At 39.5% G+C, this 26,517-nt stretch overlaps 1 protein-coding gene across 1 annotated transcript in view; it reads left to right on the top strand.

The window, feature by feature from the left end:
- HIBADH (3-hydroxyisobutyrate dehydrogenase) overlaps positions 1–26,142 on the top strand; it is an 86,171-nt gene extending 60,029 nt beyond the window's left edge. Inside the window, exons 5-8 of the mRNA XM_063128804.1 lie at positions 5,921–6,054; positions 7,107–7,183; positions 23,388–23,544; positions 25,133–26,142. Coding sequence (XP_062984874.1) covers positions 5,921–6,054; positions 7,107–7,183; positions 23,388–23,544; positions 25,133–25,291 — 527 coding nt within the window. The 3' untranslated portion in view covers positions 25,292–26,142. The remainder of the gene's footprint in view (positions 1–5,920; positions 6,055–7,106; positions 7,184–23,387; positions 23,545–25,132) is intronic.
- The last annotated feature ends 375 nt before the right edge of the window (positions 26,143–26,517 follow it).

Genomic DNA, 26,517 nt, shown 5'->3' on the forward strand with positions numbered 1-26,517 from the left:
GTGATCCGACTTTGACTGGAGCTTGATGGTCATTATGGGTAAATAATGAACCAGGTCTGCAAATGTAGCAGCTGCCAACTTGGGATAGAAGAACAGCTATTGCTACCAATTTAAAGATCTATCGACCACTACCGTTTTTCCCTACAGATCTTCTGCAGAAATCTAATGTTTAGTGCTGCTGCATTTTGTCATTTCAGCTATTGTAGCTTATAATTTTGTCCTTAATACTGAACTTAAATGTGTTGTTCGTTTTCATTGTCAACTTTTCTGACTGAAAGCTTACATATTTCTTTCAAGAATAGGTTTGGTTAACAATTATAATTGCATGCTATTTGTATGTTTTGTATATTGTTGTAATGTAATTTGTGCATTCAGCTAGCTATTTTTTCCCTTTACATGTAGTTTAAGTAATGGTATAATTGAATACATTGTTTTACAATTGTTTATTGAGCATTTTAATGCAGTAACATCTGCTTTTGTTTATATGACAGTGCATTCACACAGTACTGGTATAAACCTCTAGTGTTTTTTGTGTGTGTGTGTGTGTGTGTGTGTGTGTGTGTGTGTGTGTTAAACTTTGGGGTACTTCAGTAAGGTGAAAAATAATCTGATCCAGAGCTATGCTGTCGTTACTGAGCAACTGCAGTGTTGTTCGTTAAGATATACTTCTAACTACGTTGTCACTTCATCATATTTTGCCATTAGCAAGCAGAAAAACTGTACTAAAGGAAGTGTGGAGAGAGAGAAATCATAGATGGATCTAACTTTCTAACAGAATCCCCAGAGTTATCAATATGTCTCAGAAATGTAAAAGTCCTATTGTAGTTTCATAGATGTGGCTGTAGTACCAAGAGCAGCTACACAACATTCATTTCAGCTGCCATTATTAAAGGCAATGCACATTAGGTAAAATGTAACAGCGTGCTTGCGCATAGTGCATAATGCAGCAGAACCAGAAATCTTGCTGGGAGGAAGTGATCCCAAGCGTGCCCCTAAAAGACAAGTCTTTCCTTCAGAAATAATGATGAAAAATGGTTCATTTACGTGTCTCTTTGTGCTTCAGAAAAGACAAACTTTTATTTTGTTGTCTGCAGAGCCGTCTTGCTTGTTTGTGGAAATATATATTTGTGCGGATATGCCGCTGTTTTTCCTTCTGGGTGAAACCAGCAATACGTTAACAAGAGGTTATGTTGTGCTACTTTATGTTAAACCAGATCACCCCTGAAACATGTGTAGAGCCATTCATCTGTGTCACGAAAACCCAAGAGAACAGCTGACATCGACTCTGAAACCGAAACAGTGATCACTTACAAATCAAACATGGCACGCTCTAAACCGATTGTGCACGGCAATCTTTTTCTAGAAAGGGCAACTAATTGAACATGATAAAGTGTAAAGTTAATTAACACCCTTAAATTTGTTGATTACTTTTCACAGGATTATATTGTTCTGTTGAGTAGCAGCTTTCTGTCCCAGCTGTCGCCTTTTTAGCACGAATGTCGCTGGTAAACAATAGAGACACCATAACAAGTCGTAAATGGTCCCTGTGACAGCAGACCCTTGTGAGGCTGCATCTGTAGAAAATGATTAAAACAATTGCATTTTAAAGACCGTTCACATAGCAGCCTGGTCCCCTTGGCCCTCTTCTTTATCTCATTTGATGGCAGACTGGTTAAAACATTTAAGTGCATGTTAGTAAATTACATGATTTACTGGTTTCAGTGAAATAACCTTAAATGCTGTTTCTGAAGGTGCTGTTCTTTTGAAACATGCTCATTTTAGGTTTGAAGTCCATCTTTTTACACATTTGATTTAGTCTGAAATGAAATACAATTAATGGTTACATGTTCCAGTTTACTGACTTGGTAGGGTAGAATTTAATCTGTAACACATTATATTTGAGTTGCTCAAGTAAAAGTATTTTTCTTTGTTTAAGTACTTGGTTTCTTCATGAAAGTAGTAAAAAAAATTACGTGGCTAGCAAAAAAAGAATGTGTTACCATTAAAGACAGACAAGAACAATCTCAGGTAAAAAGGAATAAGCCTACAGTTGCAACCTTTAGTGAACTCTGTAGTCCAATAACTGCATATTTGCAAAAATGTTGGCAATAAGTAGCCTGTACTTTCTTGTGCTTTTAAAAGCATTGCAGGGAGAGCTTAATGTTCTTAGAAAGATGATGATGTAAAATTGGAGAAGATTAAAACTTTGACCTCCTTTTCCTTGGTGTTCCCAGTTCAAACAACAAATTTAAATTTAAAACTATAGTGATACAATGAGTTTGGAATCTCTTTTGCCAAAAGAGGTTATGACTGTCACCACCCGCATTTCTGATCCAACAAGACTTTATTTATGTTCTTATCTCACAAGGACCACAAGCCAGCATTGCTTCTGTATTCTCTGCTTTTACATAATGTAAACTATTCCCTCTTATATGGCCCATAACAGTATTCCGTTACTTCTTTAAGGATTTCAAGCCCATAGCTGTTCCTGGACTTGAAATAGATCTAGGTATTGTTGGCATCATGGTGATACTGCATTCCAAATCTCTAGGCAGTTTCACTCATCAGCTACATATAAGCATTGGGAAGCATTCAGAACCTTATAGAAAGGGTAGGCAGAAAGTAGATCAGGATCTACTGATAGATCTCCTGATGATATGGAATAGATCAGGAAGGATTTCTGACTCCCAGTCATGTAACAGTAGGAACAACAAAACAGCAGCAAGAACTTTTTTCTTCTCTCTCCTAAATTAGGTTACTGAAATCAAGAACATTTGAGGGAAAACAGAATAAATAAAGTCTGCCTGCCCTGCCTTACAGTCCCATAAACCAGTCAAAACTGCTCCTTATCCTCCCAGGGAAATGGGCTGAGCAAGGTAACAGGAGCAGGGAGAGTCACTAGATAGCAGCATCGTCTTCCCTCTTGGTATGACCTAAAAGCAAGGCTCCTCCAGCTTTCCTGGACTGTCAGGTAGGAGCCTTCCTAGAATTGGATCTGACACTGGTCATCTGCTAGTTTAATGGGAATGCATTTCTTCTCCCCCTTTGGCTCCCTATGCACTCCCAAATCTGGTCTGGAAGGTTGAGGGGGTTGGAGAGGCCAGGAAAGACCCATTACGCTAGCAGAAGTTGTGTTGCATGACTGTTGGATCCAGCCCCTAATTTAAATTGTTAGAGCAGCTCACCCCATGTTTGCTGGCGATGATGATATTTTTAGTTCAACACATCTAGAGGAATGTGTAAGTCAACTCTTCTTGGGGAAGGCTAAGACAGAGCCTGGCTGTTTTTTTCTTTTGCCACTGTATTGTGTGACCAGGCTCTTAGGCACATGGTCTCTCATTTAGTATGAAACTGACAATAACTTTTTTTAAAAAAAAAAGCTCTGCAGTTCTCTAGATGTATTTGAAGCAGCAATACTAGAAAGTTGGCAGCAACACTAGATATTGTATAGAATCACAAATTGTGTCTCACTTTCAAGTGTGGCACTCTCCAAGGCTCTTCATTCTAAAATACAATCTTCAGAAAAGTTAGGTTTTTTCCATAACTAACTTACTGTATTTTTCACAACTTGAAATGTAAATGTTTGGGCAACTGCGTATCAGAGCCTGACTTTCTGGTGCACCTTTGGCAATCCAATACAGGCAAAGATCTCAGTGGAACTCCAGTATTATAATACAAATCAGGAAAGTCATGATACAGAGTTCAAACAGCCAAAATCCAAGGTTCATTATTTGTCCAGGCAAGGAAGTAGTTTGGCCAAAGACAGACCGCAGCTTGTCAGTTTCAGGGCAGACAAGAGTCTCAAATTCTTAATTCATTGTAACTTCAGGGAGGAAAGTATTTCAGTAAGTACATGCAAGAGAGAGCACCAGGCAGTAGAGATGTTCCCATGCAAGGCTTCTAAGATACAGGTTCCCAGGCAGACGAAGTCCAGGATTCAGGATAAAGTCTCTGGCCATAGAGATGTTCCCCGTTTGGCCTTTTACTATACTAGATCCCAGGTGAGTGAAAAGCCCAGATTTTAGGATGAGTCCAGGCATTAAAGACAGATTGAGTCCAAACAAAGAAATGATGTAGTCATTAGAGATGTTGTTTCCAGCAAAGAATTCCAGTCTGTAAATAGAACGGAGGGGCTGCTAAAGCCCCTCTTCTGACTATCCTGTCAAGGAACCTGGCTCATCAATGGGCAAAACATTGGAGAGGGCATCTCAACCCTGGGTGACATCCCTCCCCTGTAAAGACTTTGCACAGAAGATTTCTCAGGTTGTAAATAAGAGTTTTGACTCAAGTCCTTACCTTGCAGCTGTGGCTGAAGTGAGTCTCACTCTCTTCTGGCCTGTAATCAAATGAGAGACCTAGCAAAACCAGGCTCCCAGGCCTTGAGTTTGCCATGATTGGATTGGGCCCCAGTTATCCTGTTCTAAGCCTGAATCAAAGTCTGGATCTGAACCCATAGCTCCCACGGTGAGAGGGATCTGTCAAAAGACTAACAAGCTGAAAATTATCAACATTCGTTTTGCTCTTATGGATGACTCTCTGCAGCTATTTAGCAATCTATAATCTGATATAAAGTTATCAACCTATGTTAGGGTTTTTTTTAAGTTTCAACTCTGTAAAAAAGATTAGAATAGAACAACTTTTCTTTGAAAAGAGCTTTTTAAATTATACCTAAGAGAGTGTCTGCTTGGGCTACAGTACCCAGGTGGGGATGGGTTATCACAGGATGGCTTTCTTCTTTATGACTTCTTTGTCTGAGACATGTGCTTTCGTCCATTCTTTTACTTTTTAATTTATAATTTGGTGCCTAGGGTCTTTTCACCCTCACTACTCCGCCCAGGGAGCTTCGGCTGTTGGGCGGTATAAAAATGCAATAAATAATAATAATTAGGCGTTCACCACTGAGACGTCTGCTGTGATGGTAGTTGCTTATAGTTTTGACTGAGGGTGCCTGTAACCCCACTTTGTTTCTGATAAGTTTCATGACCTGCTGAGTGACACCTTATTTATTTATATACCACTTCCCATCCAAAGATTTCGAAGCGGTGAACAAGTAGAATAAGGCACAACATGAGATAAAACCCTATATAGTTATCAAAATGGTCAAACTTGCAATAATATTAATACTAGATCAATTAAACTAAGGCTGCAATCTAAGACCTACCAGGGAGCAAATATCATTGAATTTAGTTGGACTTACTTCCAACTAAGAATGTGCATATTAGCATCTGACTTGGATGCTTTATTTGTAAACACACACACACACACACACACACACACACACACACACACACACACCACCATTGACAGTAGTTGAATATATTCAATTAACTGATAGTAGGCCATTATTTATAACTGTCTCTTCCAATAGGGACTGGATTTGATGCATGGCACAGATAGGTTGGCATCTAGTGTCTTAGCTGTGTTGAAGAAGAAATTGCCTCCACAGGCAAACTCAATCTTAAACATCGCTTGAGGTGATTTTTTTTAAATTGCATCCACTGTTCCTTTTACATGCTTTCCTTTAAAAAAATGAAAATGAGCTGATAGTTTTGTCTGTGAAAAACAGTTTGCAGAACACCTATGGTAATCTTATTTGCTGTAGCTGGTTTTCAGAAACATCTTGTTGTTCTGCTAACTGCAAGCAGCAATTGTGTGTCAGGTAACTTAAGGCTGCAATCCATTGCACGTGTAGATGTGAATATGCTTCACTGAACTCAACAACTTCCTTCTTGGTAAGCACATGGAAGGTTGGTCTGCAAGAGTTAAACCTGTCGCACTGAGTTGTTTTAGTTTCATACCCATGATTAGTACAATACACTTAGAAGATCCTTCATGTGGTTGCATCCGTAAACAGTTCCCAGTAGAGCAACCTGAAAAGTAGAAACAATCTGTTAGTGATGAATTTATTTTTTTAACTTAGGTGTTGGAGCTGCTCGTGCAGGAAACCTTACATTCATGGTTGGGGGAGTAGAGCAAGAATTCGATGCTGCAAAGGAGCTGCTCACATGTATGGGTTCCAATGTAGTCTATTGTGGAGAAGTTGGAACTGGACAGGTACAGTTTGGCTCATTCTGGACATCCTGCTTAGCTTTTGTCTCTCTTTATTTCCCTTTCAAACTCTATTGGCACTTTTTACAACACATAGATGGCTTCCCTGACACAGACAACCAACCTAAATCTCACAGGAAGATTCACAGTTGAACTGGTTATTAATTGAAATTTCCACCCCAGTCCAGCAAGATCTACTACTGGGGCCTTGCTTGATAAAGTTCCACCTTATCTGCAGAACTTGACTGACCTCCACAAGAAGCAGACCCTTTTCTTTAGATTTAACATGGGAAGTACATTTGGCCTCTTTTTCTCTTTCCTTCTGCTATGTTGCATTTGTGATTTAGATATTTTTAAAACAAGATTTTCTAGTTATTCAATAGCTTAACAAAAAGCAGCATATACATATTTTAGGTATATAATTAACAAAATAGGTGATGAGTCCTGGGGCACGTCATAGATGGACTGATATATTGTAGAATGAGCTATTGTAGGCAGAGCCTTGTACCCCCTCTGCCCCTACCCTATCTTCGGATACATGGATCTCTACAGTAGAAGATAATCCAAGAAGCCAAAGTGAGATGTAAACCGTAATAGATATGTACCAACTAAACATCTCAGGCCATTTCATGGACCTGATGAAATAGATGTGTGTCTATGACCTCTCTTGACACATTTAACTGTTTAGGCTTTCTAACTAACTATTTAGTCAAAGACCACTATTTGGGTTGGTTATTAGACAGTGGCGTCAATTATTTGTTGACAATTATAATATTTTTTCTAAAAGTGCACATTGAAGTAACCGTTACATCAGAAGTGCACCAAGGTGACCCCATTGAACTCAGTGGGTGTTACTTCTGGGTAGACATATACGATTGTGCTGTAAATGAAATTGCTGTGCAAGTATGCAAAAAAACTGTCGGTAATTTTTATTTCATTGTTCCTATCTGCTCTAGATAGTGGCTGTGGAGCAAGTTAATTTGTAGTAAAATTGAGCTCCTATTGGGTAGTTATCTGGGTAAAGTAGAAATTCATGGGGTATTGAATTTGTTTTTCAGGCTGCAAAAATCTGCAACAACATGCTATTAGCCATCAGTATGATTGGAACTGCTGAAACCATGAATCTTGGAATCAGGTTTGTTGAATTTTATGATATCTTTTTATATTGTCTGTCTTTATGTGTTTTTCTGACTGACTCGTCTATGTAGTAAGAATGATGTTTCAAAGATGTAAATTAACTGCAGCACAAGTGTAGTATTTCATTATTACAATGCTAAACAAACAAACAAACAAACCCTGTTTGTTAATGTATGGTAGGATTTCAGGAAGCAAGGACTTTTTTTTGTAATGCCATAAAATAAAACTACATTTTGACTTTGTTAAATTATATATAGGGGCTTCTTTTCTTATTTCCAGATGAAATGTGTAAGGGAGCTTATGTGGAATGCCAGCTATGTACTGTGATCCACCATGCACTTGACAAACCTATTTTTGTGCCTCGTGGCTGAAAATATTATCCTTCTCAAGCATCACGTTTGACCAAACTACAGAGCTAGCATGTTGTACACAATCTTTAGCCACAAACTTGCCAGATTAGAGTTACAAGAAAAATATTGTCCTACTTCTTCCTCTCAAAAACGTAATTGTGAGTCATTATGTGTGGTCTTTAATGCCTGTGGGTGTTGTATTAGTTTACTGGGACAGAGATAGTTATCGTTAAGAACCTGCTTAGCCAAGCTTGGCAAAATATTTATGATTTTGTGTTGTACATGTTTTCTGTATGAATGAGCTTTCATATAGGCAGCAGGCATTTAACTTCACTTTGTAAAATCTTGTCCATTTGGATCCCATTTACTGTGTGGCCCAGTTTGCATAAACAGCCCATGGGTTGTTTAAACCAGTTGTCTTCAACTGGTCCAGACTCGAGAACCACCTCAGACTCCCAACCAGCAACATGGGACCCATACCCAACATTTCTCCATGCCCAACATGGTTTGTTGTTTAACACATGAATTGGCTTTATGTGCAAATCAGTTTTGCCGCAATCCATCTGGACTGATCTTGCAACCCACTTTTAGATCGTCACCCACCAGTCGAAGACCACTGGTTTAAACAACGGATCTAAGCACAAGTGAGTGGGCTTTCTCCTGTATGCTCACTGCTTCTACTTTGCTCAACAACCCAGGAATGCCCTGTTCCTGGGTTGTTAGTCATGACATCTGAACCTAGAAGTCTGTGTTGCTGAGGGTTAAACAACCCAGAACTTAAATCCATGGTTTGTTGCTTAATCCATGAATTGGCTTTATATGCAAATCAGGTCTGTGTCTGTTAGTTTCCACAGCATGGCTTGTAATTATTTTTAGTGTTCTATTTTAAATGTATCCTTTTTATTGCTCACTCAGAACTACTCCCACATTAAGTATTTTTGGGGCTTGTTGATCCTAAAATATAACTCTTTGTTTTTATTTTTATTTAAAAAAAGATAATGCACATAAGTGTGTGTACACCTGTATATACATGTAAATGTATATGTTAACACATGCACACATATGCACCCAAAAGGCAGGATAATGGATTCACATTTCCTCTTAATTACCATATCAAGATGCAGTTGTTTTATTGAATTGCCCTTGTCTCAGATGTTAGACTATCTTGACCTATTAAGTTGTCATGTTGTAATTGAGATAAAAGAGGAATTTGCTTTGCATCAGTGCTAATTGGTTTATCAATATCCTGTACCATTTACATTTTAAAATTGAGCATCTGTAAGATAGGGAAGCGTATCTTTAACAAGCCATAATAAAACCCATAAGGTGGTATGCTACTATTGTAATTGAGGATTGTGAAGCTGTATCATAGTCAGTTTTAAGTCATGGTTTGCTTAATGAAAAATCAATCACCTATGACTTCATTGTATTTTGTTCGAGTAGAAATTCACATTTTCTGTTATAAAAATATATATTCAGCAGGCACAGAGCACTGAAAGATCTGGTGCTTTAATGGTATGCAACCCTAATTGGTGTTTGCAGCTACTGTAGCATGCAAGTATCTCTGGATCTTCATACTGCAGGTTAATCTGTGTGGTCCCCCCCTCACCACGAGATGCTGCAGTGAATTTGGACTCTGTTAAAGTTCTGATTGATCTGATCACTAGCAGTTCAGCATTGTGTGCGGTCCAAATTATCTGCCTGTCCTGAGCTCCTTCCCAGAAGAGTATGCTCCTATTCCCAGATTGAATAAAGGCAGTGTTATTGCTGCTTAAAGGAGGAGGAATTGTGGCAAAAAGCAACTGTTGGGGTCTCTCCTACGGATGGGAACTCTCTCACACCTGTGTCCCCCCCCCCATAACAGGGAGATCTGGACTAGGCACTGTTCTATCCTTCCCAGTTTACAAAATGGGAGAAATGGCATCACTCATTCCTTTCCCCGTGCTCCCACACCCCACTTAGCAAATTTGAGAGGATCTGGGCAGAGAAACTGCTGCTATTCGCTACTAGTTTGGTGTATGGAAGGAAGTTAATGTGAGGAATCAGTCTAGGGTGGTTGTTTTTCTGTGCAAGATTGGTGCTTGGATGCAAGCAGAGGTATCTAAGTAACAAACTGGGGGTAGCCAACTTGTGGCCCTTCAGATGTTTTGGCCTACAACTCCCATCAGCATAGCCACAGCGAAGGATGATCAGAGTTGCAGGGAAAACGTCTAGAGGGGCATAAGTTATCCACTCCTGCTTTAAACCAAAGCTCATTGCTTTCCTTAGGATTTATTTTTTGCCAATTGGTATGATCATTTCCACGTCTATGTCTAACTCTGACTTTTAGCAACATAGGAAGCCTCCTTATGCTAAGTCAGACAGTTGGACCATCTATTTCTGTATTGTCTACTCTGCCTGGCAGCCGCTGTCCAGGATTTAAGGCAGGGAGCTTTCCCAGCCCGACCTGGAGATGACCCTGGAACTTTCTGCATGCAATGCTATGGCTCTTCATGCATTTTATATGAATGCACCCAAGTTCTCTTTTCATGAAAAATGCTAGATACCAACTCTCCTGAATAGTCTATGAAACAGTGATGTTAGCTGCAGTTGAGAGCACTATGTTTGCAGTTGAGACCTGCTGTTTGCCACAGAAGGGCGCAATCTACAACTGAACATAAGTTCATAGCCAACATGGACAAAGCCCTTGTGCACATCATAATCATTTGCTGGACTTTGGCTATTGTCCTTCAGAACCATTAGCAGAGCCTATTAACATCTAGCACAAAATGCATCATATTTCAGTCCTAGGCTTGGATGCTAAATTATAGTATCTGGCAATTCATCTTGCTGTTTAGGAGGGTTTTTTTTTTTTTTTTTTGTCGTTTAATGAAAGTTGCTATTGCAGCATTAAAAAAAAATCCCTAGATTGTTATTAATTTTTGAATGTTGGTTCTGGCTAGGATGCAAAAAGGAGGGCGTTTGAAAGGGAGATTGAATACAAGCATGCATACAGTAGTGGTGGGAAACTCACAGCACCCCCACCCCACCCCAGCTGTTTAATTTCCTCTTATTTTCAATCAAACAAGTCACGGGGAGTGGGGTTGGTCCCCAGACCCCAGATGTTGCCTATCACTATATTAGGGAGTCTCTAACGTGTACATATATGTGTGTATGTATTCATACTCTGCTCACATACTTTCATTGGAGAAAATGCATGCATAGCGCTTTGGATAATATAGTGGACACATTTTTTTCTACCTAGAGCCCACTTTCACAAAAGGATTAGGTAAATTCAAAAATGCATGTATTTAGGTTTCGGTCCAGACTTAGTCATGCTTAGAATAAGCTCATTGAAATCAATGGTACATAACTCAGCTGTAGCTAGGTTTAGTCCTGTTGATTTCATTGGGTTTACTCTTAAGTGCAACTAAGGGCACAATCCTATTCATGTTTAGACAGAAAAAAACAATAGGCTTGCTCTTTTAAGTCTGGATCAAGTGTTGTGACTCTAGATAGGGGGTAGGCAATTAGGTGCACTCTAGTTCTTTTGAATTGCAACTTCCATCAACCTCAGCCAGCATGACTAATGGTCAGGTATAATGGGAGTTGTATTCCAAAACATCTGAGGTATTGACATTGCTTCTCTCCCATTTCAAAATGCATGTGCCTTTCTATATGATACACTGACATGAAACGGAGAATTTTAGCATCATCTTGCATTATTTTTTTTATTCTCCTGCCTAAAACTCCATCACAATATTCACCGTTACTACTTAGGATGGGACAAATAGTGTGTTTGTAGCGAAAGATTATTTTTTCTCATTAATTGTAAACCTCTGGACTGCAGTCTCGGAGTGCTTTGCTTTCAGGTTGTCTGTTGTTGAAAATAACCAGAGGCCTTTATGACAAGGAGCTCTGCCATTCCAAAAACAGCACAAGAGAACTATGCATACTGAGTCTGCACTTTGAATTTAGTTTTCTTCTAACTCTGAGAAATTACCATAGTCTCAAATTTGCTGTAGTGTTCTTTGCTAGAAAAGAGAGTAGCACTGCACCTTGCACGTGAATACCTGCAAACGAGCCCTTACACATTCCTCAAGTAGTTTAAAACCACTAAAAATGAACGCTTCTGCTATCAATTTCTTTTGGGCTGACAAGCGTGTTTTGAAGTGACAGAATTGTTCTCTAATAAAATACATATAGCATTTACAATTTATAGAGCTTTCACAAGACTGAAAAAGAAAATTGTATCGGCAAGTATGAATTCCTCTGTAGTAAATTCTCCCCAGAAGAATACATTATCATGATGTTACTACATTGATATTCCGTTTATGTCACTGGGATGTTTTAATTAAAGCATGAGGCTATTTCTTTTTAGAACCTTTTTAAAGTAGTTTTTAGAATTATTTATTCTAAAACGAAGAGGTAACAGACTATTCCTGGCCAGTTAAGTAGATGATGGAACATGCATACTGTTTTCACATGCACAGGATCAATGTTGACTTCCTTAACTAACAAACTTATTTTTAGTGGAAAAGTCAGAGGGGATGAAAAGCTTATGCATTATTGACAAAAATATATGCAACACAAAATACATAGACACAAATAATATACTATGGAAGAGATCCAATACACACATACATATGCATGTGAAAATAGGTTCGAATTGTAGCTCTGTTGAGCTTGCTCCAATGAGTTAGGAGTTGTAACCAGAAAGATCAGAATCAGAAAATAAATTTAAAACATTTATTTAATGAGAAATAATGAAAACATGCAGAGTCAGAAACGAGATATGAGAAAAATGTATAAATGGAAAAGTGGGTACATGTAATGATTGTCTAAGGAAAAAAGTGAAAGTGTGCAGATATAAGGATAACAATAATTTTCACAATAATAATTAACTAAAATAACAGTAACAATGCCAGTAGCAATGATGAAGTTACCAATAAAGCATTTATATTCTTCCTAAAATTTTCATCAGTACAAACTAGTTAAAGCTTAATACATTCCCAGATGTATCACAGTTTAATCTAAAGATTAAGGAAGGAAGGCTTATAATTACCTATCCCAAGCAGAGGATGCAAGCTGCTGTGAACTCAGATAAAAGTTGAATTAGATTGATCCATGTGGAAATTGGGGGGGGGGGGGGAAGGAAAAATAATGTAGTGTAATTTGAGTCTCACAAGACAATAAACAGAACGTGTGTGTGTGTGAGAGAGAGAGAGAGATTGAGAGAGATTTTTTTTAAAATACAAAAGCTGAATCTTTTCAAAATTGTTCATGACCTCAATTACAGCACCATGTACATTGATGGTGCTATATAAATAATAATAATAATAATAATAATAATAATAATAATAATAATAATAATTGACATGACCCTAATCAACATCACTGTGTTTGTGATGCCATTAGTGGTACAGTAGCAGCCATGCCGACTACTTCTGGTTCCCTATGGTGGGGAGGAGACTTTAGTCTTCAGTTCTGCCCAGTGACCACAACCAGCATTGCTGTTTCTGAACCATCATTAGCAGTGTTGAAGCAGAGATCTCAGTTGGAGGGGGAGGGAATAGGGGTTGCCCAACAAGCCTCCAGGAGCTGCATGTGGGCTGTGGGTTGTGCACCCTTGTTTTAGGGGGTTGACATTAGTGTAGGGTGCAGGGAATACTCTCGGCTCATCAACCTGCTAGCTACAAGGAGTAACAAGACTTGTAGCTTCCTCTCATATTAGCCTAGTATTCCATGGCTTGACCAAACTTTGCCAGCATAACTGTCTTTTCCTGCATCTCAGACTCCAAGCAGTGAGAACTTTTTGCCCTGAAGGAAAGGAAAAACAGGCTTGATTGTGAACCAAAGTTTTACACTCATTCCATTCACAAACCCTCTGTCCTCTACACACCTTAAGGAACAGCATGCATGAAGTGGATTCCCCCCTTCATAGGGTGTTATTTGAGGGTAGATGAGGGTGAACAAAAAGAGACTTAATCCAAGAGACTGAGCTACTGTGGGTTGGGAAACCAACTACTCTGGATGGAGGTTTACACCTGATCTTAGATGAGCTTGCACTTCCCTTAAAGGACCAATTGTGTAGTCTGGGAGTCCTCCAGAATTAACTGGGATTAACCCAAGACTAACTGAGGAAGCCCGGATGGCTGTGGTGTCCAGGAGTATGTTTTATCAGTTTGAGGTGGTACGCCAACTGCGACCCTATCTGGAGAAGATGGACCTTGCCTCATTTATCCATGCACTAGTGATCCAGGCTGGAATACTATAATGTGCTATATGCCTTTGAAAATGATCTGGAAGTTCAGCTGTTGCAGAATGTGGCCAACTTAAGTGTTGGTGGGATCAGATCATATAATGCCTATACTGCGTGAGCTGTATATTGTTACTGGTGTGTTCCTGCACCCCCTTTAGAGTGCTACTTTTGACCTTTAAAGCCTTTAATGGCTTGGGAACACATTATTTGAAGGACTGCCTTTAACAATGTCCTCCTTCCTGCACTTTAAGATCAGCAAAAGGGCCCCCTTCTCACTTGTTCACCTTTGAGAGCAGTTAGGTGGGTGACTACGCAAGAAAGGGACTTTTCTGCAGTGTCCCCACTCCTCTGGAATGAGTTGCCATCAAGGATCCACCAGGAACCATCACTTCAGGCTTTTAGGAAGGCCCTGAAAACAACTCTGGAATTTACCCTGGTAATGTTCTAGCTGCAAATGTGTTATAGGTTTTGCCTAATGCTAGTGTTTGTTGTTTTTTAGAATGTTTGCTATTATTACTACTGCAACTGATTTTTATTATATGAATTGTATTATCCTTTTTATTATATAAATTGTATTGTTAGATGCCACCTTAAGAGGGCTCCTGCCCTGAAAAGCAGCCTAGAAATATTTTAAATAAATAAATTATAAATATTTGGACAGGAGGAAGCTGCTGGTGGTTGGAAGTCAAAGCTGGCAATGGAACTCGGAGAATGTATTCTCAGAAATCCTATGTTGAAATCTAAGGGAGAGTTTACACCTAAAAGATTGAGTTGTGTATATCCAAGTATGTTGGATGTACAGATGTGTGAAAGCAGATATGCCACGTAGTTTTTGGTATTATCCAGATATTAAGATCTTTTGTGAAAGGATAATAGAAAATATCAATGAAATGATTAGATATAACCTGGTAGAATTCATTGTTCTTTTGGGTAGGTGAAGAATGAAGTGCTTCAAGAAGATCAGGAAATTATCATTCATTTTTTAATAGCCATTAGAGTAGCAGTCAGTATAAATTGAAGCAAAATGTAAGAGAATGGACAATGGTTTTATTAAAATGGGCTATTTTTGTTATGTTTTGGAATAATAAAGTGCAGAACAAAAGTGTAGCCGTATGATTTATTGGAAACATTGTAAGGAAGAAAGGCTGTGTAAAGTCATAAGGCAATACAAGTAATTATCAATTGATTTTAATAATACGAATGAATGTAGAATGGAAATATGTATAAAATCTGGCATGAGATTTTATTATTTATGATTAAATAATATTACTTTTAAAAGGAGGAAAAATGAAAACTCCTTAGACTAGAATGCAATCCCACTTGTGTTTTGGATCCTGGCTATTGTTAATAAATATGCAAGCAGGTAACAGTAACACAGTAATTTCTAGAATAGCCAACAGTTCCACATCTATTAGAAGAAAATATTGCATTCTATGCCATTTACTTAATGTCTGTAAATACCAGCAAGCTATAAAGTTCATAGAACCACAAGGTTTACTCAGTGCAATATATTCCAAGAAAGCTTTGCAAATTCATGAACTGCAGTCCAGCAGGATGCCAGACTACCCCCATTTCTGCACATGGCTGATGCAGCAAATAGCTCCCCCAATTAAGAGTAGGATGCTGGAGCTAGAGCAAGTTGGGCTGAATCAAAAACACTTGCACGGTACAAGCATCACTTCTTTGTTACCGTTTTCCTCCTAATATCCCTTCAGAAGTGTTCATTATCCTTCAGCACTTGAAATCTCAAAGTGAGCAATGTAGGCCCAGAGAAACTTCACAACTTCACTGAAAGAGCTGGGTGCTTCCCTCTGAGCTCTGCATGGCTTGTCGGATGCCTTCATAGATCTGTGGCTCAGCAGCCGCTGTACGCAAAACAACCTGGAAGATTATATTATCATTGGCTGCTGCTTCTTTTGAGTAAAAAGGGAAGCTACAAAATGTAGCTTATCCCTAATAAAAAGGCCTTACATGATCTTAAAACTCAAGGAATGTTTAAGAATCCTGATGAAATCGGTTGTAGCTCCCAGTTTTATTTGATAAAGGAAATTCTGGGAAGGTTAAAATCACAAGTTGCTAGATGTCAAACATGTAGGATTTCCTCTGCTTCCTCCCCCACCCCACCCGGCAACTTTGTTATGACACTATTCCAAAAATGGTATATTTTCACTGCTGCCAGCATGAGCTGAATGCCCTTCCACATTTAATCATATCATTAGAAGACCATGGTTCTTGTTCCCTGTATGACAACAGGCCCAAGTTTCAACTCTCAGGAGTCCCTCTTGGGGCAAAAAATAAATAAAGCACCGAAGGATTTTTTTCCTCTCTTATATGGTTAAATGAGTGTAGCTATTTATAGAATTCACTTGTGCAAAAGTGCAGGGTGCAAATGGAGTTAAGAGTGCATTCAGTGGGATGGTAATGAGCACTTAAATGTTTTCCAGTAGTAGCAGTGTTGGTGACACGGCACTTGCTATTTACTGTGTAATCTGTACAGCACCATGTACATTGATGGTGCTATATAAATAAATAATAATAATAATAATAATTTACCCCTGCCAAAGCTCTTGATGGGCGAGTTCAAAAGGGTGCCTCCAAATGGCTTTTACACAGAAGGATCTAGTCAAAGATTAAGGCATTTGCATATATCCAGACTACTTACATCTCTTTGGGTGTTGTAGGTAAGGCATGACCCCTTACAAAAAGGGGATGTCTTGTGTACGCGACTGCTCGCTTCATCTGTCATGCCGCTGTAAGCTTTCCCCTCACACATTCTCAGAGACAGAGTGAAACTTCTCCAGAGTTAAGGTTGCTAAGGTAGCCTCCGCAAACTTGGTATCCTCTGGATGTGTTGGACTACAACTCCCATCATCTGCAGCCAGCACATCAACTGGGTGTGCTGGCTGGGAATGATGTGAGTTGTAGTCCAACACATCTGGAACGCACCAGGGTGGGGAGACTGGGCTAAGGGATATACTTAAAGCAGCAACGAGGCTGAGCTCCTTACTGACAGTAAGGAGTTTTTACCATAAGAATTGCAGTTAAGGCTTTAACACGTACCTTGGGATGATGCCGAAGGTGCCTAGCCAATATCCTCCATCTTCTTGGTTCCTTTCAATATATCACCAAAGGAGATGAAGTGAATGGAGAGAGTATGAAAAAATCCCCATCAAAAGCTATTTTCTACCTGTTTAGCAGCCTTTCCCCACCTGGTGCCCTCCAGATGTGTTGTAACAATTATTATTATTATTATTATTATTATTATTATTATTTATTTATTTATATAGCACCATCAATGTACATGATGCTGTACAGATTATACACAGTAAATAGCAAGACCCTGCCGCATAGGCTTACAATCTAATAAAGTTGCAGTAAACAATAAGGAGGGAAAGAGAATGCAAACAGGCACAGGGAAGTGTAAACAGGTACCGGGTAGGGTGAAGCTAACAGTATAGAGTCAGAACAAACTCAATATTTAAAAGCTATAGGGAAAAGAAAAGTTTTTAGCTGAGTTTTAAAAGCTGTGATTGAGTTGGTAGTTCTCAAGTGTTCTGGAAGAGCGTTCCAGGCGTAAGGGGCAGCAGAAGAAAAAGGACGAAGCCGAGCAAGGGAAGTAGAGGCCCTTGGGCAGGCGAGAAGCATGGCACCAGAGGAGCGGAGAGCACGAGCGGGGGAATAGTGTGAGATGAGAGAGGAGAGATAGGCAGGAGCTAGACCATGAAAAGCTTTGAAGGTCAACAGGAGAAGTTTATATTGGATTCTGGAGTGAATTGGGAGCCAATGAAGAGATTTCAGAAGTGGAGTGACATGGTCAGAGCGGCGGGCCAAGAAGATGATCTTAGCGGCAGAGTGGTGGACAGAGACCAGCGGACTGATGTGAGAAGAAGGAAGGCCAGAGAGAAGAAGGTTGCAGTAGTCCAACCGAGAGATAACCAGTGCGTGAACGAGAGTCTTGGCAGAAGAGACAGACAAAAATGGTCGAAACCTGGCAATATTATACAGGAAGAAATGACAGGATCTAGATCAGACTAAGGTTCCATCTAGTCCAGCACTCTGTTCACACAGCAGCCAACCAGCTGTCGAACAGGGACCCACCAGAAGAACATGGACACAACAGCACACTTCCACCCATGTTGCCCAGCAACTGGCGTATATAGTCTTACTGCTTCTGCTACTGGAGGTAGCACATAGCCATCAGGAGTAGTAGCTATTGATAGCCTTCTCCTTCAGGAATTTATCCAATCCCCTTTTAAAGCCATCCAATTGGGGGTCACCACTGCATCTTGTACTAGCAAATTCCATAGTTTAACTTTGTGCTGTGTGAAGAAGTACTTCCTTTTATCTGTCCTGAATCTCCCCTCATAGGGGAGATGCTCCACCTCCTTAGTCATTTTATTTGCCCCTTTCTGCACTTTTTGCAGCGCTACTGCATCTTTTTTTTGTAGGTGTGGTGACCAGAACTGTATGCAGTATTCTAAGTGTGGATGCACCATAGATCCTCCAGCCTTATGCTAAGTTGCTGGATGTTGTAGCCCAAGAAATCTGGAGGCAACCAGGTTGGGAAAGGCTGCTCTGTACTGTAATTTGGACTCTGCCTCTGTTCTACTGAAGAATTCCTTCCCAATAAAGTACCAGAAGGAGATCCTGCATGGACTCCGTGTTCTTGCTCAGGCAATAATAGCCAAGACATTTGAATGCAAAGAGGTTTCCCGTCTCTGTTCCTGCCTGGGATGAGATCACCAAAACTAAGGGCTCATCTACACCAAGCAGGATATTCCACTATGAAAGCAGTATGAAAGCGGTATATAAAAGGCAGGAGCCACACTACTGCTTTATAGCAGTATTGAAGTGCATTGACAACTGTTGTGGCCCATTGACACATGCCATATACCACTTTCATAGTGTTATATCCTGCTTGGTGTAAATGTGTCATGGGCCCCAACAGTTGTCAGTGCACTTCAGTAACACTATAAAGCAGTAGTGTAGATCCTACAGTGTACTTCAGTACTGCTATAAAGCAGTACACATGTGTGGCTCTTGCCTTCTATATACTGCTTTCATAGTGGAATATCCTGCTTGGTGTAGATGATCCCAAAGTTAGGAATGGGCTGTTATGTGAACTAGCTCTAGTGCCTAGGCAGAGTGCAAAAGAACAGTGTAGTGAATAATGGTAAGAAAATATTCCCAAATTACCTGATGGGGTTAACTACATTTTATGTCAGTAATGACACAGTCTCCAAGTTTAACTAGTTAAAAGTTTTAAACTTCCTTTAAAAAAAAAGTATAGGTTTGTTTCTGTACTTCAGCGGTTCTGAAGAGCTTATGAAGAGTTTAAAGGATTTGACTGTTGATTTATGTGCTGCAATTATTGGATGGGATGCACCAGAAACAATGTGGTGCTTTTGATTTCCACGTTTCCCCCCCTCCCAAAACGTGGAACACCTTGGCAATTGTAAATGCATCCGCGCATGCACACATCCTTTTGCCATGTCCAGTGGCAAGTTATTATGGCGACTGACAGTCTGTCATCGTTTTGATAGCTTGAGCAGTATATCTCTTGAACAGCAATAGAGCTCTTATGCAGAAAGTATCATATGTTCCGAGCCAATTTACAGGGAAACAGCAATAACATTTTATCATGGTTGAGAGCCCAGTAGCTGCTTCCTATTAAACTTGCCCTTTCAGATACCTGTCTTGGATTAATTTGTTGATTTCAAATGGAAACTCAGTCTTCTCCACTGAAGCATGACTTTCTAGGATAGACTCTTACTGAATGACAATTACTGTATATTCTATCCGCTTTTCAGGCCATTACAAGCTTTGGGCACAGTGGAAGACAGAGGACTTCTTCAGTAACTGATTTTAATACGTGTCTAATTTTAGCTGTCAGTTATCTACGCACCAGTGGATGAATCCTCAGAAAGATGAAATGCAAAACACCTCTAACTTGCTCCTTTTAATGATATACTTGCTGCAAGGGATAAAAAGAGAAGGATCAGGGGAGAATAGGGTCTTGAGTCTTGAGTCTCTTGAAGGAAACAGCATAGTATGTAAAGAGCACATAATTTCGAAAATTGGGTGTTTTTTTTAACTTCTAAACTCTAGTGCTGGAAATACACACTAAAGATGTCTTGAACATTTATGATTTTAAAGTCTACATTACATTGAAGACATGAGAACCCTCATAGGGCACTGTTCTCATTTGGGGAACTGATTCCTCCCCAGGTTTGCTCTGTAGAATAAGGGAGCAATCCTATAGCCCCTAGGCAGCATTGAGGGGGGTGGATAGAATAGTCAGATTCCTGGATCCAAGGTCAGAGACAGTACTCCAACCTTGGAACCAGGGAGCTGTCTTCACAATGCTGGGTTGGCGCTGCCTCCCTCCTCAACCCTGCGCTTTCCTTCTCCCAAGGGGGCATCAGGTAATCCCGAAGAGGGAGCTCAGCGTTTCTATCTGGGTCCAGGAGCTGCCCCCCCTCTTCCTGGTGGAAAGTGACCAATCTCTGCGCCCCCCCCCCCCCAGTTGGCCCTGGACTGGCTGCAGAGCTGTGTTGATGTTGCTTCCTTTGGAAAAAGTCAGGATAAATACCTGACTTTTTAAGAATGCAGCATCATGGGGAAGCCCCATAATGGCTGTGAACCTGTGCCTGCGTCAGCTAACTGACGGGGTGCAGATCCGCAGCCACTGTGGGGCTTTCCCCATGTGTACACATCCCCCCTGGAATCCAAGCTCTCCACCCTTTCTCCTTCTTTGCAGCCAGCACAGAGAGGAGACCTCGGAAAGGAAGGAAAGGGGCGGTTCTGTGGGTGGGAAGGGGACTGGGGAAATGGGGATATGAGCTATATCCAGTCCTCCCCAGTCTCCTTCCCTCCCCTTACACAGAGCCCTGTTAGATGGGCCAAAAATGTCTGTCTAGCAAATATGCAAAATGGAAGAAGCATGGAGGCAATCTTCGCTTCCATTCTCTTCCTGCTCTGTACAGGATGCCTGTTAGCCCCCAAGTTCTGAGGCTGATGGGCATCCGGATACGACTGTGTCCTTAGTCTCTCTGAAGTGAACAGTAAAGTCCAGTGTCCTTCTATAGTAGAAGGATATTCCACAGTAGTGATGGTATGATGTCAAAGTATCCAAATACTGAATTTTGTTATGTATAGTGGGAATGGGTACTTTATCATTTTCAGTGAAGTGTTAACTAACATTCCAGAATATGGTCGGCTATGCCATTTTTTTTCCTTAACAAGGTGCTTGAAGTATACTAATTTGAATGCAGTGAAAAATAAACCAGAAACTATCTGCTTATGATGGAGTGGTAAAATGTTCAAGGTACTGCTCATAAGGACCAGTCCTTCAACTGAAAGCTAGTACTAGAGTTGGACATTGAAATCGTACTTGCCTGTGTTTAAAAGACCTGCACTGACTTCCAGTTGATTTCAAAGTACAATTCAAAGTGCCAGCGTACCTTTTAAATGTGGCTTGGGACTGGAGTATTTGAAGGAACACTAGCTTTCCATGCACTCAGATCATCTACAAAAACCCTACTCTGAGATGAAGTGGGGGTGGAAACTGGGAAAGCATCTTCTCAGTTGTGGCACCACATGAGAAGGGCCAGGGCTCAAAGGTAGAGCACATACTTCGAATGCAGGAGATCCAAGGTTCGATCCCCGGCCTTTCCAGGAAGGGATGAAAAATTCCTGCCTGAAAACTCTGGAGAGCCACTGCCAGTCAGTGTCAACAATACTGGCCTAGATTGACCGTAGGCAGTTTCCTATGCTCCGATGAGTTCTTTCCCCGAAGAGAATTCCTTGGTCCCTTTTTGGCACCAGACCTTATTTTCTCAGCTTTTTTACCATCCAGAAGAGGTCCTTATTACGGATTCTGACTGCTGCTTTTATTCTGATGTATTATAACTTTGCAAGTTTTGCTTTATTGTGTTCTTACTCTATTTTAACTTTTTTGAACAGCCTTGATAATTTTAGTTTCTGTTTTAAATCTGGTAGTGCATTTTAAATCTCTGTACTGCTGCTGTGTTCTATTCTGTTTTTAATTTATATCGTAGCTTTAATTTTTTAAACATTTACATTGTATTTTATAGTTCTAGTTTTTGTGAACTGCCCAGGGAGGTTCATCTATGGGGTAGTATAATGATGTAATAAATAAATAAATAAATCTGTATCAGAGGGTGGTCTAAATCCTGACAAAATAATACTGTGATAACAAGGGTTTAAAAATAAATAAATGAAAATGAGGTATGTAATTGTGGGAAGGAATAATTGGAAATCAAACTGGAACCAGAAGATTTGTACCGCGCGGAAATAAACTTCCACTAATATATGGGTTCAGATAGATAGATAATGTTTTGCTTTAGTACTTGAGTGTTGCAATTTCTTATATGGCATGTTAGACATGCTACAGACATAAGTAGCTGATACAGTGTTACTGTTAGTGCAAGCAATATAATGGCCAGGAAAGACTTTGCAAACTAGAATCCTTGCAAAAAGCTGGCATCAAAAACAATTCTTCAGAGTAGTTCTCCTGTTATTAAAAGGTCTGTTCCCCTTGGTCTTATTTTTCCTCACTGCTGTGTAGTATTAAGACTACTGTAAACCTGGGTGTTTTGCTTTTTGTACAGTTCAATCCTATACATGTCTTATTAGAAGTAAGCCCCACTGAGTTCAAGGGATTTACTCCCAGGTAAGTGTATAAGATTGTAGCCTAAAACTCTTGTTTTGTCTCCTCTCCTGTGTAGCTAGTATTTTTGTGGGAACTAACTTTTAGAGCTATTGTTTTTGGATATAGCAGCCAATAGAATTGCTACAACATTACACTTTGCAACTTGATAGCAATAGCCACAGGAACATACCAGTTTTGTTTTTTTTAAAGCCTGGGGTATTAAAATCTTTTCCACTACATTTAAAGCCCACCCTCAATGGCACAATGGTTTGCGCCTTCAACTCAGTGATGGCGATAGAACAAATGATGTTTCTGCTTGGACAAGCTTTGTTTTATCAGGATCAGTAACCTTCTCAGCAATTGACCCAGAACTATAATGCATGTCTCTGAATAGATAGAGAACATATGTCACAGTGCTGTGTAGACTTACCACTTGAACAAGATAGTATAGTAAAGATTTAATAAAAAAGATAGTTTGTAATAGAAAAAAAATGTCTTTTAAGGAGAAGGTCTTTAGTCTTATTACTAATGCTGTATAGCATCTATTCTTCTAATTAGGTAGTTCATAATTCTGTTTTGGAATGGGTCAGCCAGTTTCCAAGAATACTATTTGAATTTTAAGATGATAAAATATTGTTTAAGATGATAAGATAATTCTTTTTCTATCAAAGAGCTAAAGGGAGCCACTGATTTCTGAAAGGTCTTTATTTTGTGTTTCTGCTTTCACCGAACAATTTGCATGCTAGAAGTGTATGGAGGATTGATGACCTTTAATTTAAGAAAGGGTCTCCCTCTCTTAATATCAGTGCTCTGGATCATTTTTCAAGTCTTACAATAAAGGTAGAAAAATGACAACATGGTCCCAACATATAAAAATAAGTCACCCATGACGTGTGCATTTTGACACGAACACTTCTCTTCTTCTGACCTTTGACAGGTTAGGGCTTGACCCAAAGCTGCTGGCCAAAATCCTAAATATGAGCTCAGGCCGTTGTTGGTCAAGCGATACTTACAACCCTGTGCCAGGAGTCATGGAAGGTGTACCTTCTGCTAACAATTATCAAGGTGGCTTTGGAACAACCCTGATGGCCAAGGTATGTATATCCACATATTCAAAAACAGAAATGTACTTGTACAGAAAAGTGGCTCATTCTTGATGGACAGAATAAATCAGTATTTCTTTTTATCACCTCCTCCTGAATATCTGGCATTGCTTAAATGCCCTTTAACAGCATATCAGATCTTTGCATACAGAATTTTCTATATCACACTGAAAAGCACAATGTAAATTAGTTGTACTAACAATCGTATGCATATTTCTATCTCCAGCCTGAAGGTCTCAGGTAGGTAATAGCACATTTAAAATGCACACACACAAAACCATTAAAATACAACACAATATGTATATTATACAATACAAAAAAAATTTAGAGCCAACTTTTTCTTAATGAAAATTGGAATAAAAATACCTCTGTAGTGGCATTCCTGGAATGTACTTTTTGCAGCACAATCCTGTGCATGTTTTCTCAGAAGCAAGGCCTACAATATTCAACCAGGCTCACAGTTTGGGTGGACATGTGTCCTGATTTACAGGGGGCGGTTCTCTGTTTGATAGTTTCCCCTGTTTGAAGCGCTGTCCAGTCCAATTCTGGTTTAAAGAGAGAGAACCATAAGAAGGGAGAGCTGGGAAGGGCCTTAAAGTTGGCTGTCAACATTTAGCACCTGGACCACAGACTGAAAAAGCATATAGGTCATCTGGTCACAGTCATTCCCACAATGGGGAGATGCATTCCCATTTAAATTATAATAATTATTTCTAATTTTTCCTCTATACATGAGAATTAGCACATACACATTTTACACAAATCCATGTGCTTTATTTTGGTGATGCATTTCTTCTTTTTTGGTGTTATATAAATGGCCAGCCCTGGGCCTTCACATTTAGTGAGCAATTAGGTATAATACTCTTTTTACTCTTTCCTGATGTCTCCAGACTTACTTTATTCTTTTAAGCAGAAAGAGTCCTGGAATATTCCTGTAGGGGCTCGGCCTCTGTAGCCCCCATTCATGGTTCTGGTGTAGCTGAAGTTAATTATTGTACCACGTTTTCCTAAAATACAATAGACGAGAATCATTAAAGCTAATAACTTCCAATTTAACTAATCCCCTAAAGGAAAGTTTTATATTTGTAAGCCAACTAAGGGCTGAAACAGGGATGCCCATTTTTAAAACATCTAAGCATCGGTAGGAATACTTTGATAACATTAGACCATGTCCTGGTTGTACCTTGTTGTCCCATCTTGTGGTTTTGTTAGGTAGAAACATAGGAGGCCACCTTATGCAGAACCAGACCATTGTTCATCTGGCTCGGTATAGTCAATGGACTCTGGCAGTTGCTTCTCAGAGTTTTAGGCATGGATTTTTCCCAGCCCTATCGAAGATACTGGAGACTGAACCTGGAACTGTTTGCATGTGAACCATGTGCTCTGTCATCGCTGAGCTACTTGCCCTTCCCTGAAGACGGTGTGGTCTCTAACAGCACTGTGATTGTTCCGATAAGCTAACATTTGTGTTTGGGGGTATATTTTCCATTGCACAATAAAAGCAGTTAGGGCTTAGATGCTTGCATTTCCTCTTTCTTTTCCCCCACCCCTCTCCTTAAATATTTGTTTTCATTTTCAGGATCTTGGCTTGGCCCAGATTTCTGCTACAAACACAAAGACGCCAGTCCCTCTTGGCTCTCTAGCCCATCAGGTTTACAGGGTCATGTGTGCCAAGGGCTATGCCCAGAAAGACTTCTCATCTGTGTTCCAGTTTTTACGCGAAGAGGAGAGCTTGTGAGATCTCTTTTTTGACAATGGACCCTGTTACAAACAAAACTGTTTGGAGCCTCCTTGCAGATTACTCAATAACGACATAGGTTTAATCAAAGATCATGAATCATGATCTCACCTGCCTCTATTTGCTGGGGTCTCAGCCAACTCCAGGATTTATTGTCTATTATTTGAAAGATTATGGGAAAGGTGTTTTTGTTAAAAAATCATCTAACAATACATAACTGACTTAGGGCACAATCCTATGCAAGTTTAGACAGTAAAAAAGCATTACAACTCCCACCATGCCCCAAATTGTAAGACTTTTTCCTGTCTAAACATGCATAGGATTGAACCCTTGAAGAAAGAACCTTCATAGGGTTTTAGCAAAATCCTGCATATACTGTATGTATTTGCACACAAAACTGATGGCATAGTTCTAAACTGTGCAAACATAACTGTGATTAAAGGGGCTGATGCTGAGCTTCCCATCTAAATAACCAACCACTTTGTCTTTTTTTTAAAAAAAATGTTATTGCAATGAAGAGTTTTCCTGATAGATATTTTTTTAAATGTAGCTTTGGCCTCAGTATAAATGGTGGATTTCTCATTGGTGGGAAGCTGTCTTAAGAAATGTTTGCAAGTTATTGGAAAGTTGCTGCCCTTATGATTATAAATGTTAACACTGTGTGTGCATATTTAACACTATTGTTTGCTAACCTAATTGTATACGTTTTTTACCCTTTTCACACATTTTCAAAAGGTTCGTGTCTACTAACCTCACTGAAAGGCACTTGCTTTACGCATATACTGCAATATTATAAATCTAAATAAATAAACCCTATTACTTTGAAATCAAATAAAATCCAAGATGGTGAATGATCACTAAAAGATGTTTGATTTCTTTTTCTTTTTCCATTTTTTATTTTCATTGTTATTAGATTCTGTGCATACAAATAACAGTAAATATGCATTTACAAAATATATAAAGGAACCAAAAAGTTGTCTTGCATAAACACATCGACAAAGGTTTATAGATTGGTATATTCATTAAAGTTTCCCTACGTGTTTGTTAGAATGCAGCCATTAAAACTGATAACCACAATCCAGAGCACATAAAAACCATTGATCTTTCAACATCGTAAGCCTAGCTTGTGGGTATAGTTCTTAATTTTTACAAGAAGAAACCCTCTGGATGTATTCATGAGAAGCTGTAAACATTAATCAGAACTGGCTACTCTCCATAGCAAGGGA

This window comes from Elgaria multicarinata, chromosome 1 (assembly GCF_023053635.1).
Source record: "Elgaria multicarinata webbii isolate HBS135686 ecotype San Diego chromosome 1, rElgMul1.1.pri, whole genome shotgun sequence".
Classification (NCBI taxonomy): Eukaryota; Metazoa; Chordata; class Lepidosauria; order Squamata; family Anguidae; genus Elgaria; species Elgaria multicarinata.